Source organism: Typopeltis vanoorti, chromosome 18 (genome assembly GCF_054136105.1).
Source record: "Typopeltis vanoorti isolate ZY-2024b chromosome 18, IOZ_Tvanoo_1.0, whole genome shotgun sequence".
NCBI classification, from domain to species: domain Eukaryota; kingdom Metazoa; phylum Arthropoda; class Arachnida; order Uropygi; family Thelyphonidae; genus Typopeltis; species Typopeltis vanoorti.
This window is the reverse complement of record NC_143566.1, coordinates 47,492,202-47,511,138: the sequence shown is the minus strand read 5'-3', so window position 1 is coordinate 47,511,138 and position 18,937 is coordinate 47,492,202. Positions and strand designations below refer to the sequence as shown.

Genomic DNA, 18,937 nt, shown 5'->3' with positions numbered 1-18,937 from the left:
AAGCATAAATGGCTTAACTATATTCCATTTATCTTCAGAATATTTCTTCTAGGTGCTGCGAATAATTTTGGAGATACTGTGTCACTCTGTCTTATACCTCTCTGTATTTCCATAGTAGAGATGTTTCTGCTGAAATGAATTGCTGCTGTTGCATTGGCGTATGCTGATTTGATGGTCCTGATATATGGCTCCTCTACTTGTTGGTTTGGTAATGCTTTGAGTATTGCATAAGTTTTTTACCGAATCAAAGGCTTTTTCATAATCAATAAAACTAAGACATAATGGTAACTGATATTCATACCATCATGAATGATCTACTGATGCACATATATATATGAGGGATGTTCAAAAAAAGACCAAACGTTTTAAATAGCACGCCAACCAGCACACAGAGCGAGCTGCGGCTACTGAGTGCACCTAGCAGCAGGTTTTGAGAACAAACTGCCATTTAACTAGTTCTGCTATGAGCATCATTTGTCGAGTTACATCTGCTGAATTGAGCATGTGCACAAGCTGTTCATTGGATTAGTGACAAAGTGACAATGAAACAGCTTGAAGAACAATGTGTGTGTGTGTGTGTGTGTGTGTGTGTGTGTGTGTGTGTGTGTGTGTGTGTGTGTGTGTGTGTGTGTGAAATTTTGCTGCAAACTTCATAAAAAACTTAGAGACATTTCATTTGTTTAACCAAGCATATGGGAAAGACTGTATGAGCCGAACGCAGTACTATGAGTGACTTAAGCGTCGATGGATGAGTCGGTCAAAGATCAAGATGATGTTGGTTGTGTTTTCTGATTGGAAAGGAATTGTCCATTATGAATTTGTACCAGGTGGTCAGATGGCAAACAAAGAGTTGCACCAGGAAGTTTTAGTGCATTTGAGAGATGCTGTGTGCAGAAAGAGGCCTGAACTGCAGGCCATCATAGAAAGTGCATTCCAACAATGGAAGAAACGTTGGGAACAGTGTATTGCTAGTACAGGGGACTACTTTGAAGTGGACAGTGCTTAAAATGTTGTAAAATGAGCAATAAAGTCTTTATAGCAAAAGTTCGGTCTTTTTTTTTTGAACATGCCTTGTATGTAAATATTAATTAAAAAAAAACTTAAGAGCAATTAATAGTGATCGCCTCCCAAAACCTGAATATTGGAATACGGTTTCATCAGTTCAGGTTTGGACAATTTCTTAACGTTACACATGCTTAAAGGAAGAGACAATTGAATTTGAACTTGCTGGAGTGAAGAAGTTTTATTTAGTTCGAAAGCACTTTGTGCCTAGTATCAACAGTGTAAGAAGTAAGGCCAGACTGTCAGATTCCAAACATGTAATATAGTGGTATCTCGCTAATCCGAACCCTCCAATAATCCAAACTGCGGTTTGAAAGAAAAAAAGTTTTATTTATTATGTATTATTATTTTGTGTACTATTATTTTTATTTAATAATTATTATTTTAACTATTATTATTTATTTTATGATTATTATAGTACAGTATTTTTTTCATACTGTCAATCATACGGTTATACTGGAGGACTATTTTGATTTATTGTGTATTCACGTTTGCTTTTTTTTATACTGTACAGTATGTACTGTATTGTCGGTATGAATCAAAAAATATACACAAAAAGAGGAAATTCAAAACGTGCATAATTTGATTAAAAATATAAATCCAGATGCTGAAATTTCACAAACAGATGTTGCAAAATGGATTACAGGTAGAACCGAAAGTAATTGTCATGTTAAATTAGGACATTATTTCCACTGTAACAAATCTATATAAAAGAATGTTTCTCTAATGTTGTCTTAAATAGAATATAGCTTTGATGTAGTTAATTTATTTTATTTTATTTCAATTATTTATTGTAATTTTTTAATTTCACTGGAGGTCAGGCCAGTAGAATAACTGTTGATCAAATCATTGTCTCTTCAGCATACTATGTGAAATGTAATTTAGCTTGTCTCTGTATATATGTGTATACTCCAGATGATGACCTTAATATGAAGGTCAAAATATCGAGAAACTAAAATAATTATAACACGGTTGTAGAGTCCATAATTTGTGTAAAATGAAAAAAATAACAAGATACAAGATAACAAAAGAACAAATATAGGGTAGCCCATAACTCATGAAGGGGTTTAAACATTTAATAATTTTTTATTTATTAATTATCTTTATTCTTTGTTTAGTTATAATGAAATACAGAACCTGTATTTTTTTTTTATTTTTTTATTAGTTATGAAAAACCACGTAAATGCCTTCCGTTTTCAGCTTCACAAAGACTGACTATTTTTACTGCATGTTCCATGACAGCTATTAATATTTCTGAAGAACTCTAATTTCTGCACAAATGTTCTCCTATGGGGTTATCTGAAGGAAAAGGTGTATGTGAACAAGTCCCAGACAATCCAACAGCTGAAGGAGAATATTCATGCAGAAATTAGAGCACTGCAGCCAGAAACATTAACAGCTGTCATGGAACATGCTGTAAAAAAGCGACCATCTTTGTAAAGCTGAAAATAAAAGGCAGCTTCTGTATTTCATTATAACAAATAATAATAACATAAAAATAATTAAAAAATAAAATGTTATTATATGTTTAAATTTCCCTTGTTTCTTATGGGCCACCCTGTAATAATAGACCATAGTAAAATAAAGCAAGTACAAGAATATGTTCATGACTTATTTTTCATGGTATTAACAACACCACACACACTTTTATCATCAAGATGTTTTATTAACGCTAATATTTCACTGATTTTCAACTCAGCATCATCAGAGCACAACGCACTTGTACACGCGACAGTGAGTGAGTGAAACAATATAACTGCAATAGACAAAAGATCTAAAGTCCTATTTTCGGCACCCTCTAAAGGGAAAAAAAAAAAAAAAAGCAGCAGCTATCCAGGACTTTTTCTTAGGATAACCATCTCCCAAATTTTTAACAAATTAATGCAACCATATTTGTTAAGGTTGGGAGAATTCTTCAAAGCCATTGCTGACTCAAAAAATAATCTTTCAGATCTATAATGACTCCTAAATAGCACATTCATTTTCCTCCATCTATCCTGTGTGAAGGAGTGTCCAAAGCGTGGTCTGCCAGTCCCGACTTGCCATAGTAATAGTAACAAATGTATCTTTCATGTTCTTCCAGGCAGATGTTCACTGATCTTCCTGTTTGCCCATAATAGGCCAAGTCACAGTCACAAGGAACTTCATACACTCCTGGGTGTGCTAAAGGGTGAAGTTTATCCTTAGGCGAGCGGATCAGAGTTGCCAACTTGAAATGAGGTTTGAAAGTGGCGCGAAGGCCACGTTTCAACAATACTTTGGCTATCTTTTCTGATGTACCTCTGATATAGAGAAAAGAAACGGCCATGTTGTATTCTTATGTATTAGGGGGAGGGCAGAGTAATGGGCCTATGTAGTATTTTATCTGTTTTGTAGGGATTGTAGCGTTGGCTAAGAATGTATGGCGCAGGTATTGGAGTTCAGTGGTCAGAGCTGTATCGTTAGAACAAATGGCTCTGGCTCTGTGTGTAAGTGTTTTTAAAATGCCGTACTGTTGGACTGGATGATGATGTAATTGTTTATGCAGGTATCTTCCTGTGTGTGTAGGCGTTCTGTAAATAGAAAAAGATAGTGATCCATCTGAAAGGCGGGTGACTAAGGTGTCAAGAAATGATAAACAGTTATTTGATTCTTTTTCTACTGTGAAGTGAATTTTGGGGTGTTGGCTGTTTAGGTAGGTGACAAAAGCATCCAAAGTGTCTTTTCCATGGGGCCAGATGGCAAACACATCATCTACATAGCGTAACCACACTTGTGGCTTGTATGTAGCTGTGGTAAGTACTTTGTTGTTTTCAAAGTGTTCCATGTAAAAATTTGCTAACGGGGGAGAACCCATACAACAAGAACTAATCAACGTGTTAAATCCTGAAATATGGACTGTCCTACAGCACATCTCCAAAGTTGCAGCAAAAAAAAATTCACAAAAGTAAAAAGCAAACACCTAAAGAAATATGAACTCCTACAACAGTGCCAACATACGAAGTCCCGACCGCAACTTTGACGAGACCACGTAGTCGTAAACCTATCGTCGGAAACACTCACTGAAGAAGCCAAGAACGCTCTCAATCTAGGACATAACTTTGCCGCCACGCCCAAACAAATTCCTAAACTAGAAATTATGATGAAAGTAGAGCGGGGTATCCACGATCTTTCCCCAGTAATGGCCAATATCATGCGACTAGATATAGCAAGTATTCTAAACAAGACTAAGCCTCTAAAAAGCAATACGGCACATAAGCAAATAACTGCCCTAAAAAAGTTATATAATAATAAAAATATTATTATTACAAAAAGCCGATAAAGGAAATGCAACAGTTATCATGAATAAAGAAGAGAATAACAGAAAAATGCAAGATCTCATATGTGACAGTTCCACATATCAAATTGTACATCGAGACCCTATGTTGTCTCAAAAGAAAAAAAGTCCAAAAATTACTGAAAAAAGTGACATCAGGGCCCAAAGAAATCATCAGGAAAATAAAACCAATTCATGTTAAACCACCCCGTATTTATGAATTACCAAAAATCCACAAAACTAATATCCCCCTATACCCAATAGTCGATAGCATAGATAGTCCCACATATAAACTGGCCTGGCATTTAGTCAAGTCGCTTGCCCCGCCTTAATGGCAACTCCTCTACTTTTGTAAAAAATTCATCATAATCAAATTCCTGCCATGTACCCTCAAGGGGTGTACAGGATATGATAAGTACTACATGAAAAATTTACATCATTACTAACTTCCTATCTACAATTTTCCTACAAATCAGTCTGTTACTTGTCAAGACTCCAACATTACTAGATCTTATATTTCTATCATCTAAGGCACTTTGTACTGTATCAATCCACCTATATCTTGGTCTTCCTCTGGGTCGTTTAACTGCCAACTTGGTGGAGAACACTTGTTTTGCTAATCTTTCTTCGCCCATTCTGTTTAAATGACCATACCACCTGAGATTAGCTCTGCTAACGCATTCCTGGATGCTGACAATGTCAAGTTCTTTCCTAATATTCTCATTTTTAATATGATCTTGCCATTGATGCCATCTGTTCACGCCTCTAATCTTTCTCAGGACTCTCATATCTGCGGTCTCTAGTCTTTGGTCAAGTGTTTTATTTCTGACCCAGCTCTCAGATCCATAAGTTAAAACTGGTTTGAACACTGTCGTGTATACAGCTAATTTAGTGTTGCGACTAATTTCTCTGTTATTCCATATGAATTTATTCAATTGACTTCCTACCATACCAGCTTTGTTGATTCTGTTGTCTCTTTCTATATGTAATTTACCATCTTCACTAAAAATCATGCCTAAGCAGCTGAAATGTTTTACTTGTTCCACAGGTTCTCCATTCAAAACACAGTTGACATTTTCAATGATTCTGCCTATTTTCATTGTCTTTGTCTTTTTATTGCTGACCTTCATACCATATCTATCACAACAAGTATTCAATTTAGTCAGAGAATCTTGCAAACTTGTAGCTGATTTATTTAGAAGTATAACATCGTCCGCATAAAGCAAAGAGCTGACATTAACATCTCCAATTTTGATATGTTTAATACCACTTTCCTTCATAATGTGATCCATATAGATAATGAATAACAGAGTGGATAATGTACATTATTGTCTCACACCAGATTTAACATTAAACCATCTTTCTGTACTTCCTTCAATTCTAACTGCTGACTTACAACTCAAATAAAGACCAAGTATTGCTTGATATAATGCCCCATTGACACCATATAACTGTAGCGTATTGAATAGCTTCTCTCTTGGCACCTTGTCACATGCCTTTTCCAGATTGACAAAACTTAAATACAGATCTTTGTTATTTTCCTCCATGATTTCTCAACTACCTGTTGTAAAGTGAAAATCTGATTCTGACAGCCTCTGTTTGGTCTGAATCTAGCTTGTTATTCACCAAGCTTCTCTTCTACAACAATCCTTCTCAACCGTTTCTCAAGTATACTTGCGTAGATCTTGCCAGGAACACTCAGTAGGGAAATGCCTCTGTAATTCTCACATTGTTTTATTTCTTTTTTTATATATGGGTACTATTAGGGCTCTCTACTCCAATCATTGGGAATTCGTCCCTCTGTCCAGGCTTTCTGAACTATATAGTGCAGCCGCTGTAAGACTTTTATACCACCATACCTCAGCATTTCTGGTCGAATATCATCTACTCCTGCTGCCTTTCCAGATTTCAAGCATTTGATGACTTTTTCTACTTAAGTATGGATATGTATATTCATACTTAAGTAGAAAAAGTCATCAAATGCTCGAAATGTTACTTACTTCCAGGATATCTTTTTGTCCATTTTCATTTCACTTTTATCATCTCTAACTCCTTTTACAGCACTCTTTCTTCCATTCCTAAGTTTCTTCAACAACCTCCAGAATATTTTGCCACCTTCTTGATATTTATTTTCTATGTTCTTGCCAAAGTCCTCCCATGACTTTTGTTTAGCTAGTTTTACACACTGTTTAGCTTTCTTACATTTGTCTCTGTATTCTCTAAGAGCACAAGCTGACTTATCTGACAGGAACTTTTGATATGCTTCTTCTTTTCCTTCACTGCCTTTTTAATTTCCTGTGTCCACCAGGGAGTTCTGATTTTTTTATCCTTGCAGACAACCTCACCAAATGCCTCTCTGGCTGAATCAATCAATGTTTTCTTCAGAGTTTGCTACTGAATCTCCAAGGTTTGATTCCTGTTCTCAAACTCTTTCATTTTTCCTTCAATAATCTTTGTTTATTTTAATCTACAGTTCACATCTGAGAGCTGCTCAACTTTTATTCGCTTTAAAACTTTCTTATATGTCATTCTTTTCAAAATGAAATTCAATTTTATCCTGCTCAAGACTAAATAGTGATCACTTCCAATTTCAAATCCTCTGTACACTCTGGTGTCCTGCATCAGGGGAGAAAATATCACTATCAACAATAACACAGTCAATGAGACTTTTCTTATTCCTTGCCTCTTCTCTCCATGTGAATTTGTGCACATTTTTATGTTGGAACATGGTGTTAGTAATAATCAGTCCATGTCCTGAGCAGAAATCCAACAGGTATTTGCCATTATTATTAGCTCTTTTCTCCAAATTTTCCCAAAACATTTTTGTATGTCTGACAATCACTTCCTACTCTGCTATTTACATCTCCAACAAGGACCAACTTTTCCTTTTTCATTGTGTCAGTAGCTTTCTCCAGAGCCTCAAAAAATTACTCCACTTCTACCTTAGTAGAACCTTCTGTGGGACCATAGGCACAAATAAGTCTCATTGTCCAGTTCCCCATTCTGATATTTGCCCAAATCACTCTACTTGACACTGCCTGCCATTCAAGAAGATGAGCCTTGTATTTTGTGTTGAATACTATTGCTACTCCTTCTTTTCCTTGATTTTCATTGCCTGAATATAACATTTTGTATTTATCGCTCAGAAAGATCTCGCCAGTTTTTTGACTTTTTTTTTTTTTTTCAGTCACCCCTATTATGTCAATCTGGTACTTATCTAATTCCTCCGCGAGCTCCATTTCTTTGCCATTCAGGCTTCTTATGTTTATAGTACCAATCTTTAACTCTGGTGATGTTGAGTTGGGGTGTGTGTTTTCAGATTTTTTTCAGTAGCTGACTCTTCGCTGTTTGCCCTGGTTCCCTGGCGAAGACAACGGGGCCCTTGTTTAACCAGGCGATGCTCCAGCCGGCATGAAATTTTGTCATGTTGTACCATCATTTTGTATTTTCGTTTAACCAATAGGAATACAATTTGGTCAGCTAAATCCCAAATTGCCAGCCCATCCTCATTCGTTCAGTATCCAGGTAGACACCCAACAGGGTGCACCATGAGAAGGTGAGGATTGGACGTTAGGTCAGAAGCCCTAGTCGGTTCTCCGCATTCTTTTAAATGCTATGTGGAGGTCTCCTCTCAATCCATTTCAAAACACTGGTTAAAAATCTAATCCTAAAAGATTCAGACATAATAGTTAGTTTCGATGTCACCTCCTTATTTACCAATGTATCACTTATAGACACTCTTGATTTAATCAAGTTTAAATTCCCCCCAGATATTTTTGAATTATTTCAATTTACCATGAATGCAGGTTACTTTACATGGGGAGGAAAATTCTACAAACAGATTAATTCCCCCCTCTCTCTCTCCCTCATTAGCAAATTTTTACATGAAATACTTTGAAAACAAAGTACTTACCACAGCTACATACAAGCCACAAGTGTGGTTATGCTACGTAGATGATGTGTTTGCCATCTGGCCCCATGGACAAGATACTTTGGATGCTTTTGTCACCTACCTAAACAGCCAACACCCCAAAATTCACTTCACAGTAAAAAAAGAATCAAATAACTGTTTACCATTTCTTGACACCTTAGTTGCCCGCCTTTCAGATGGATCACTATCTTTTTCTATTTACAGAAAGCCTACACACACACACAGGAAGATACCTGCATAAACAATTACATCATCATCCAGTCCAACAGTACGGCATTTTAAAAACACTTACACACAGAGCCAGAGCCATTTGTTCTAACGATACAGCTCTGACCACTGAACTCCAATACCTGCGCCATACGTTCTTAGCCAATGGCTACAATCCCTACAAAATAGATAAAATACTACATAGGTCCATTACTCTGCCCTCCCCTAATACACAAGAATACAACATAACCATTTCTATTCCCTATATCAGAGGTACATCGGAAAAGATAGCCAAAGTATTGTTGAAACATGGCCTTCGCACCACTTTCAAACTTCATGTCAAGCTGGCAACTCTGATCCGCTCGCCTAAGGATAAACTTCGCCCTTTAGCACACCCAGGAGTGTATGAAGTTCCTTGTGACTGTGACTTAGCCTATTATTGGCAAACAGGAAGATCAGTGAACATCTGCCTGGAAGAACATGAAAGATACATTTGTTACTATTACTATGGCAAGTCGGGACTGGCAGACCACGCTTTGGACACTCCTTCACACAGGATAGATGGAGGAAAATGAATGTGCTATTTAGGAGTCGTTATAGATCTGAAAGATTATTTTTTGAGTCAGCAATGGCTTTGAAGAATTCTCCCAACCTTAACAAATATGGTTGCATTAATTTGTTAAAAATTTGGGAGACGGTTATCCTAAGAAAAACTCCTGGATAGCTGCTGCGTTTTTTTTTTTTCTTCCCTTTAGAGGGTGCCAAAAAGGTCTTTTGTCTTTATGTTTCACTCACTCACCGTTGCGTATACAAGTGTGTTGTGCTCTGATGATGCTGAGTTGAAAATCAGCAAAATATAAGCGTTAATAAAACATCTTTGTGATAAAAGTGTGTGTGGTGTTGTTAATACCATGAAAAATAAGTCACGAATAACCATCAACACCTAAGCTTATCTGTTAGGTTTAGAAGAATATGTATACCTTGGAAGAACTTTTACATTAGGAAAAAGAAACATTTATGAAGAAATAATAAAAAAAAAAAAAGAATTCAGCTAGGTTGGATAGTTTAAAGCAAACTGAAAAAAAAAGCCCAACTTTTTAACCAATGTATCATCTAATTATGACATTAGATACATGGTCCATATCAAATGAATACTGGACAGAGTGAGGAAAACTGAGCATAGACTGGAGAGAAACCCATGTTAAACACCAGAATGAAAGCCAAATTAAAGAATGAAATATAAGAAAATAAACAAAAGTGCTGATCGGGGAAGGAGATTTTAAAATTAAAATGGGGATGGGCAGGACATATTGCATGAATTTTTGAAAAGTGATAGATGGACAATCATCCAGTGGAATTCATATGAAGGAAGACGAATTCCTGGACAACCACAGAAAAGATGGAGACAAATGGGGTAAGGTCCATAACCAAAAAAAAAGCTTATAAAAAGAGCTTAGAAGAAGCTAATTATGACTCAGTTTCTATTACTCTAAGAAATACACATAATGTTTAATTTTTTTTTTTTTAAAAAGCTTTGCATCTTTGACTTTATATTTCTCATCATATCTTCTTCTTCTTGAGTATTCTGCAATTGAGCAGGTTCTTCTTTTAGGAGCAACAACTTTTCTTCCGCTTTCTTCTGTTCTGAGCCTTCTCTTTCAGGGTTGTGTACCTCTCTCCATTAAGCATGTCATCTAGCATTATTTTCCTTACTCTTCCTCTGGGACTTTTTCCATCTATTTTTCCTTCGATGGCATCTCTGATGATTCCATTCCCTCTCAGAATATGTCCGATCCAGTTTCCCTTTCTTCTTTTTATCCTCCTTAACAGACTTCTTTCTTCTTCTACTCTTTTTAAGACCTCTTCATTAGTTATTTTATCTGTCCATTTGATTTTTTCCATCCTTCTCCAAATCCACATCCCAAAGCTTTCCAAAATTTTAATTTCTTCTTTCTTCAATATCCAAGTTTCAGCTGCATAGAGAGCAACACTCCACACATAACATTTTATTAGTCTTTTCTTTAGGTTTCTATCCAGTTTACTTCTGAAAAAATTCCATTTTCTATTAAAGGCATCTCTTCCCATCACTATTCTTGCTTTTATGTCACTTTTACATCTTCCATCACTGCTAATAACACTTCCTAAATATTTAAATATCTTTACTTGATTCAATTTTTCCCCATTTATTCTGATATCCACATTTACCTCTTTCCTTGCTATTTTCATTACCTTTGTTTTTCTGATATTAATTTTCATTCCATAATTGATACAGGATTCCAGTAATCTGTTCAACAGATGTTGTAGTCCTGTTTCAGTATTTGAAAATAATGCCTTGTCATCTGCGTATCTTATTGCAAATATCTGTCTACCTCCAATCTTTATTCCTTCTTCCGAATTCTCCAGTGCTTTTAACATTGCTTCAGAATACACATTAAACAAAATTGGTGACAGAGAACAGTCTTGTCTTACTCCTCATCCAATGATACCTGGTTCTGCTGTACCATATATGTCTCTCACCATGGCAGTTTGTCCCATATATAGTAAAATAATTAGCCTTCTGTCCTTCCAATCTATACCAATCTTTTCCATTACTTCCACCATCTTATCCCATTTTACAAAGTGAAGAGCTTTTTCAAAATCTACATAACAGATATTAACTTCTTTATTCACTATTTTTAACAGTCCAATCGCATCTCTTGTTCCCCTATCCTTCCTGAAACCAAACCGATCATCTCCAAGAAATCCTTCCACCTTAGATGCAATTCTGCATGTTAAGATTCTCATAAGTATTTTTGATGTATAGAAAATGAGGCTTATTGTTCTAAAATCCTTGCAGTTTACTGCATTACTTTTCTTTGGTATAGGTATAAATATTAAGGTCATAAAATTTTTTGGTAATTCTCCTTTGTTTTAAATTTATTATTTTGGTTATTTCTTCAGTTCCTTTCTTCTGAAGTTGTTTCAGGAATTCTGCAGGTATTTCATCTATTCCTTCTGCCTTTCCACATTTTAGTTCTTTAATGGCCATTAGAGAATGAGTTCTCTAATGGCAACTCATTTGGTCTATTTTCCTCATCATATATGACATTATATATGTATATATATGTATGTATGAAGATTGATTTACATTTTGGTTGTTGTACATTTTTATAAAAAAGATTGAATGACTAGAACCGAGAGAAAAGAAGACAAAGTTTATTAGTACTACACAACTAGTTTCAGCTTGTATCAGCCTTCTTCAGGTGCACATTAAAAAAGAAATAACCAATAAAAAAACATGGAGGAAATAACTGTAAACAACACGGAAAATTAGTGTATATATATTTCAACATTGAAACCTGAACAATTTTGAATGCGCAGACTTCAATGTTTCAATGTTGAAATATATATACTCTAATTTTCCATGTTGTTTACGTTATTTCCTCCATGATTTTTTATTGTTATTTCTTTTTTAATGTGCACCTGACAAAGGCTGATACTACAAGTTGTGTAGTACTAATAAATTTTGTTTTCTTTTCTCTCAGTTCTAGTCATTCAATCTTTTTATAAATATACTAGGGGGCTCTGCACCCCCCCGGCACCTATGCCATCCAACCCCCCAAGTTCCGGGCTGGTAAGGCGGTTCTCCATTGTTTTGAATCGTCCAACATATTGTTGTCTCATGAAGGCAAACACATTGTTGGACGTGAAGCGTTTCAAATTTCAGCTTATCAGCTTAACGCGGCTCAAAACAATGAAGAGACAAAAAAGTGATATAAAAACGTTTCAAATTTCGGCTTATCTTTTTATATATATATAGAGTGGATATATACACATACATATATGTTTTTTTTTTTTTTTTTTTTTAAAAAGTTTGCATCTTTAACTTTATAGTTCCTGCCTTATGGATTTTCAAATGAATTTATCATCATTGATACAAGTTTGATTTATAAATACAAAACTGCCATACAAAATTTGATCACTGTTAATACATATCTACATGAATACATATTGATGAAGTTAAAATAAAAATTGATTTAAGAAAATGGTTAACAGGAATATAGGGATAGTATAGCTATATTTATGAAACATTTTTACCACAAAAGTCACATGATAAAGTAATAATATTTACAAATCTATGGCCATAACACAAAAGTCTCTTCTACCTGAAGCAGGAAGGGTCTACTATATTGCAGCTGTCCATATTCATGAAAATGCATACTGCGATTCATTTTCTACCAAATAAAAAAAAATGATAACATTCAATGATATATAAAAAATTAACAATAAAATTAAGTAAAATAAATTATCTAAACCAAATGTCAGAGACTTCTATGATTAAATTTTCAAATCTGTAATTAATTTATACATTTCAAAACTATACAAATTTGGTCAAGCTGGTGTCATTTACATCCACAAAGATACATTTAATAAAACTGTAACTTATCCTCTCCTCTGATGTTATTCTCCAAACTGTTTCCAACTGGATGGCTCACATGTAATCTAGAAACTTATTTTTCAACCTGCTAGAGAAGTTGTTTAGTGGCAGATTTAATTATGTGAAAGGCAGCCATAGGAAAGAGATAACAAAAAATTCAAGAGTGGTGCCATATGGAGATTCTATTATTAGTGGTATAGTGAATGAGAGGATGCATTTGTCTGTCTTGTGCATCCTCATTCAGTGCAGGCTTACCTGCCTATTCATAATATGAAGGATTACATGAGCAAGGGGGAAAAAAAAGTATTGATCCTTGATAGATGATAGCACAGCAATGTTAAAGGTAGTAGGTCTTGCTTTAACATTCTGCTTATGTGACTAGAGTTGGATAAAGGAAATGACTATAGTACAATACTACTGGCCTTTGCCAAGACATTTGACAGAATTCCATAATGGATTTCTCAAGACGAGAAATCTCATCCTCACTAGAACACATTGAAGATATTTTTTATGGGGGATAGCCAAGTAAACTGCATAATTGTAGCATCTGGACAATCTTGGAATTCTAAAATGATATTCTGGGCACCGTCATGTGAAATACGCTGAGCTTCGATGAAGTTTGGTCAACTAAATCCTCTACCTACACCTTCATATTGGTGGGCATGTTAGTAGTACTGGCTATATTCCCCAGTCAACAGAATTTAGATCATCACACTGAGAAAACTATCTAGAAGTGAACTAACAGGTACGGATAGAGATGTGGTACCCACACCTTTCAGAAACAAGGTCATATCTCTGTGTTACTAGGCATAACACCACCACTTTCTTAGTAGAAGCTTGAGTGAAAATTCACATTTGGATTCCAGAGCAAAGCTAAAGGTTGCTTTCACACTATTTTTTCCAGTATGTGATATGAGTGATGTTTCAGAATTAAGTGAGATATCATGAATATTAATCAATTACATTTCTAATTCACATGAGTGTAATAAGTAATTATACCTTGTAAGGGTATAATTACTTATTATTCTGTTATTTCTACACTTAATTTGCTAACTTCATTAAAAATTTAGCTTAAATAACAAAAATGTGTATGGTACAGGCTGACTATTGAAAATGAGTATGTTTTCTGTTTAACTGCTATTAGTTTCAGTTCTTTTTATTGCTGATTATCATACAAAATTTGTCACATCATGACTTAACTACCTAAAGTGGATCAGCACTGGCTTAAATCAAAACAATGGTATACAATATGATGACATGTTGTGCTGGCTAGAGTGCATCCAGTTAAACAAGATACCTGTTGTTTTCATTATGGACCAGAATGAAAAGTCAATTACTATAACAAACTTGATACCACCAAGACAATGCAAAAGAAGTGGAAGAAGAATAAGAGAAGTAGAATGTTGACATAACTTTTTAACAGTAACAAAGATTAAAACAGGCGAGATTCTACTACTGACACAAAGAAGAAGCTGGTTCTTACTATACTAGGCATACAGATGCACGTTGAAAAAATCTGATATTATAATACCAATGTTCTGAAATAAAGATGGGAATTCACAGAGAGAAGACAAAACACTTTATTGACTATATTATTTATGATATACTGTCATGGTCATTACAATAATAGTTACATAAATAGATCTGATAAGGAAAGTGACCACAACTGATTTCAGATCCACTCTGAGTGGGATAATCACATTAAAAAAATATATGAGAATGAGTTAAAAAAGATATAAAGCAGAGCAGCTTTTAGAGGTAAAATGTAGACCTAAACAAAGAAATATTATTTAAGAAAAATGAAAGTTTTGGAAACAAGAACTGTGGAGATTCAGTGGCAAACTCTGAAGAAAACAATGATTGATTCAACCAGGAAAAGGCATGTGGTAAATTTGTTTGTAAGGATAATTGACAATTGTAATTGACAATTACAACAATTTTGTTGTAATTGGTGGAGCAAGAAGTTAAAGAGACGGTTGTGGAAAACAACAAAGCATACTGGAAGTGTCTAGCTAGTTAGTCAGTAGGCATAAGAATACACAGAAAAAATACAATTATTATTATTATTATGTGACACCTCCAGGGAGTCCAAAGACTCATCAAGGGAGGGTACCTACTCTACAACTCTGTCTTCACCACTACAATCCATCAATTACAACAAACCGCAACTATCATCATCATCTACACCAATGCCATCTACTGCCCACCACCACTAGTATTTTCACAGACAATCCCAAACATCCATGTCCCACAGTGGAATTCGAACCCGCAGTCTTTTGGCTGGAGGGCAGATACACTAACCACTTGGCCAACCAGGCTGGTATTATATTATAAGAAATATACAAGAAAGCTAAGCTATTGTAAAAATAGCAAAGGCACTGGTGGGCTTTAGGAAGTATAGAGAAGAAAATATCAGAGGTGCGCAAAGATGTTTCTGAAAACTATTGGGGAAAAAAAACAACAACTTAGAAACTGAGGAAAGAGCACTGTAAAATGAATCAGAGATAATAAAGGTGACAAAAACTAAATAAAAATTCTGTTAAATGAAACAAGCAGTAACACAACAATGGAAAAAAAAAATATTCAAGAACATTGCAATCAGGAATACATATCAACTTAAAGTAGACAATCAGGAACCTGAAATGTGGAAAGGTTGTTAGAGTGTATGATATTAGCTCAGATATGTTCCAATATTTTACTGTAAAAAAAGTTTCACAGTGGCTACACTGCATAATTCAGTCTGGTCAAAAAGGTCACATTCTGGATGAATGGAGTATACAGCTCTCATTCTCGTAGAAAGGTTTATACGTTGATTACACATGATTATTAATTAACTTAAGGAAATTATTTTTTCCTCCTTTACATATAAAGAAGCTACCTGGTCTGTACAATTAACCAGCAATTAAAAAACAATGGCAATAACAACAAAACAGAATCAGAAAATTTATACCAACCAGATTTGGAGTAGATCAAATAAAAATACAGTTCTATACAAAAACACTAAAAACTTACCAAAAATCACAAAATCACATGTTCATATAACATTACACCTTAGCACTTTTGCATTATATTAGCATTACATTTATTGAATTTTTAATTATTTAAACCATTTATCAAAAAAACTTAATTCACAATAGAACACATTCAATTTGAATTCATTTGGTTTTTTGGTAAACAATGAAAGAACATCTCATACAGAAACCCATATGAAAGTGTCAGAAATTCAGTAAAAATTCTAGTGCAATCAATTTGAAGTGTTTATCATATAATAAATCTGTAGAACTATGCTGTTCTATACCTTGGCGTATTTTAAAAGGCCTGCGATTTTTCTCAACTTTTCTTCAGCTGGCTTACAGAGAAAGCAGTTATCACCTTGTAATGCCATACTGTTGATTAATACAAAAATATTCCCTTTTAATGAGAGCATTTCCACTGACGAGGAATTGAAAACCTTATTAAATCTCTCTGTTAAATATCTGTTTATCCTAAAAAATATTAGTAAGTCTATTAATTTGAAACTGATAATTTATAACAATTTATTCAAGAATTATTTTATAAAGTGTACTTAAAAATCAAATTTATAAAACCAATTTTATTTTTTCCATTATTTAATTTTATTTAAGCAAAATGTGATTTTATAAATAAGAATGTATCCAAATATAGCATAATTTCGAAATTTCTGTATCCCCCCCCCAACCAGTTTTTACAGGAAGTTTAACAACAACTTTATATACAATTTTAGAAAGCTAAACAATATAATTATACTCATCTCTCAATTATTCAACTTTCAAATAACCAAATCCTCAGTTAATTCTTGAACAGGTAAGTATGTCACCTGATTCCTAGAAAAGACATGTAACCATACATCTAGCAAACTAATTTCCTAAAGAATAATTCAGAGATTATTATATTGCAAACTTAGTAATTTAAAATTCTTTTTAAACTGAATATACCCTGCATCTTTTCAGAATACATATAAAATGATAATGAATTCTTGTATTGGTGTTTTTTCTTCATAAACATCTTCTGGAACTTCCCTGATAAGAAGCCAGCAATACTCAACCTGCATAGAGAAATTCTACCATTGTATACACATTTCCCCCTCCCCCCTGAAACAACTTGCACTGAATGTTATGAAAAAAAATTCAGATAGAAATCAGGGATATAAACCTTTATTAGCTTATTAAAATCCATAGATTCACAGTATATATTTGTTACCAGCCTTAGTATCTCATTCATAATACTAATATAATCAATAGTCTTAACATTATCAGGACAATTTAAAGCTAATCTAAAGGCCAGCCATGCTGATTTTTCTAACTTCACATTTAGTTTGTTATTAAAATTAGGGCTCTTCATAATTATATATATATTTGTGGACTAAGAAAAATGTTTTCTTTTATTTTAGTGTCACTTATCTGGGAGGAACTAAGTTACCAAATAACAAATACTTCACTTTTCTTCTTTATTTATCTTGAGATATGTATGTAGTTGTTTGACATGAGCTTGTAAAAAAAGAAGTATTAGTAGTAAGTAAAGATTTTGTGTTTATTTATTACCAATAATGGTTTTTAAGTTTGCACTATTGTAATTGAAAACTTACAATGAATTGAAATATTAAAAACTACACCAATCTTACAAAGTTTTTGTAAGATTGGCGTAGTTTTTTGTTATGAAATTATTGTTTCTGTATTGTCCAATTCTGATCAAATTCATCATTTTGTCACCCAGCCTGCCACCTTTTAAAGACTACATTATTCAAAGCAAAGCTAAGGATTTCATAGCTTACTACACATATGGCACCTTGTGATTGGAAAATGTGGCAGGTGAAGAATGGGAATGTGTATGTGTGCATGAAAGAATGGAATGTGCTGGGAGACAAGTATTTCGATCATGGGATTCAGCAGCAGCAGAGATAATGCTTCGGAAATGGGTGAGTGCCAGTTTGTTGATACCAGTAGAGTAGCATGTTAGAAAGTGAAGAGAATGTCAAAGAGATACATATGGATTTGACCATAGGCAGTGTAGTGATGGTTTAACAAATAACCAGAAATGTGTGTGTGAATTTCAATTGAAAGCAGGATGTGTGGAGAAAGAAATGGAACTGCTGAGAAAGGAAATGGAAGGCATGAAGACTTAGTTGAGGAGGATGCATGACAAAATTAGGAGGTTGGAGAGATTTGCTAGTTCAAGGAGAATGAGTAGGTGTAAAAGAGAAAAGGGAGAGAAGAAAGTCACAGAGCAGGAGAGACTGGGAGGAGAGGAAACTGGAGAAAGTTGAGGGTTTGGAAGCAAGGGATAGAGAGATGAGAGTAAGGAGGAAAAGTGGGAGAGCAAGAGATTGAAAGCAGAAAGAGTTGGGGATGCCACTGAGAGAATGAATCTGTTTGAAGTATATGTGGATATTCAATGATAGGGATGTGCAGAGTAGAGTGCTTGCCAGGTGAAATGAAAGAGTGAGGAAATGGCAATAAAGAAAGGTGAAAATATAGAGAAGATGAATGACCTGAAGTGCAAATTATGTAGAAAGAGATCTGAGATTGATATTATTACAGCAGAAATGTGTCTGAGTGAAGATAATGAGTGTGTATGAAAAAACCTCAGTATGAAAATGTGGAGTGGAGGAGATGAAAAGTAATAATAAATGAGATGATAGCGAGAACACGTAGGAAGCGAGGTCCAGAATATATGGATGCAGGGAGTACATTTCAGTATAGATGGAAGCTGTAAGTAAGAAATGGATTATATTTGAATACAGGATGCAGACATTTGAAGACTGTTATTTTCTGAGCAAGTGAGTGTGTTAGGGCAGGAAAACTAGAATATCTCTCATGTGGGATAGTGGCTTGAGAAAGGAGAAGGTGTATATACTTGGGTGCTTCTTAAAAACAGCAAATTTGAAATGTTTTGAAGTTTGTATGTGGCACCTGCTTATAGTTTTTGCAATAATAGGAAAAAAATCTGAAAATTTCAAATAGAGCATATTTAGGAATTGCAGCAGCTAGTTTTTCATATTGCTCCAAAT

At 34.5% G+C, this 18,937-nt stretch overlaps 1 protein-coding gene across 1 annotated transcript in view; it reads right to left on the bottom strand.

The window, feature by feature from the left end:
- PGAP5 (Per1-like protein PGAP5) overlaps positions 1-18,937 on the bottom strand; it is a 115,086-nt gene that overhangs the window by 30,899 nt on the left and 65,250 nt on the right. Inside the window, exons 7-8 of the mRNA XM_090408665.1 lie at positions 16,211-16,397; positions 12,641-12,709 (exon numbers count right to left, since the gene is read on the bottom strand). Coding sequence (XP_090264791.1) covers positions 12,641-12,709; positions 16,211-16,397 — 256 coding nt within the window. The remainder of the gene's footprint in view (positions 1-12,640; positions 12,710-16,210; positions 16,398-18,937) is intronic.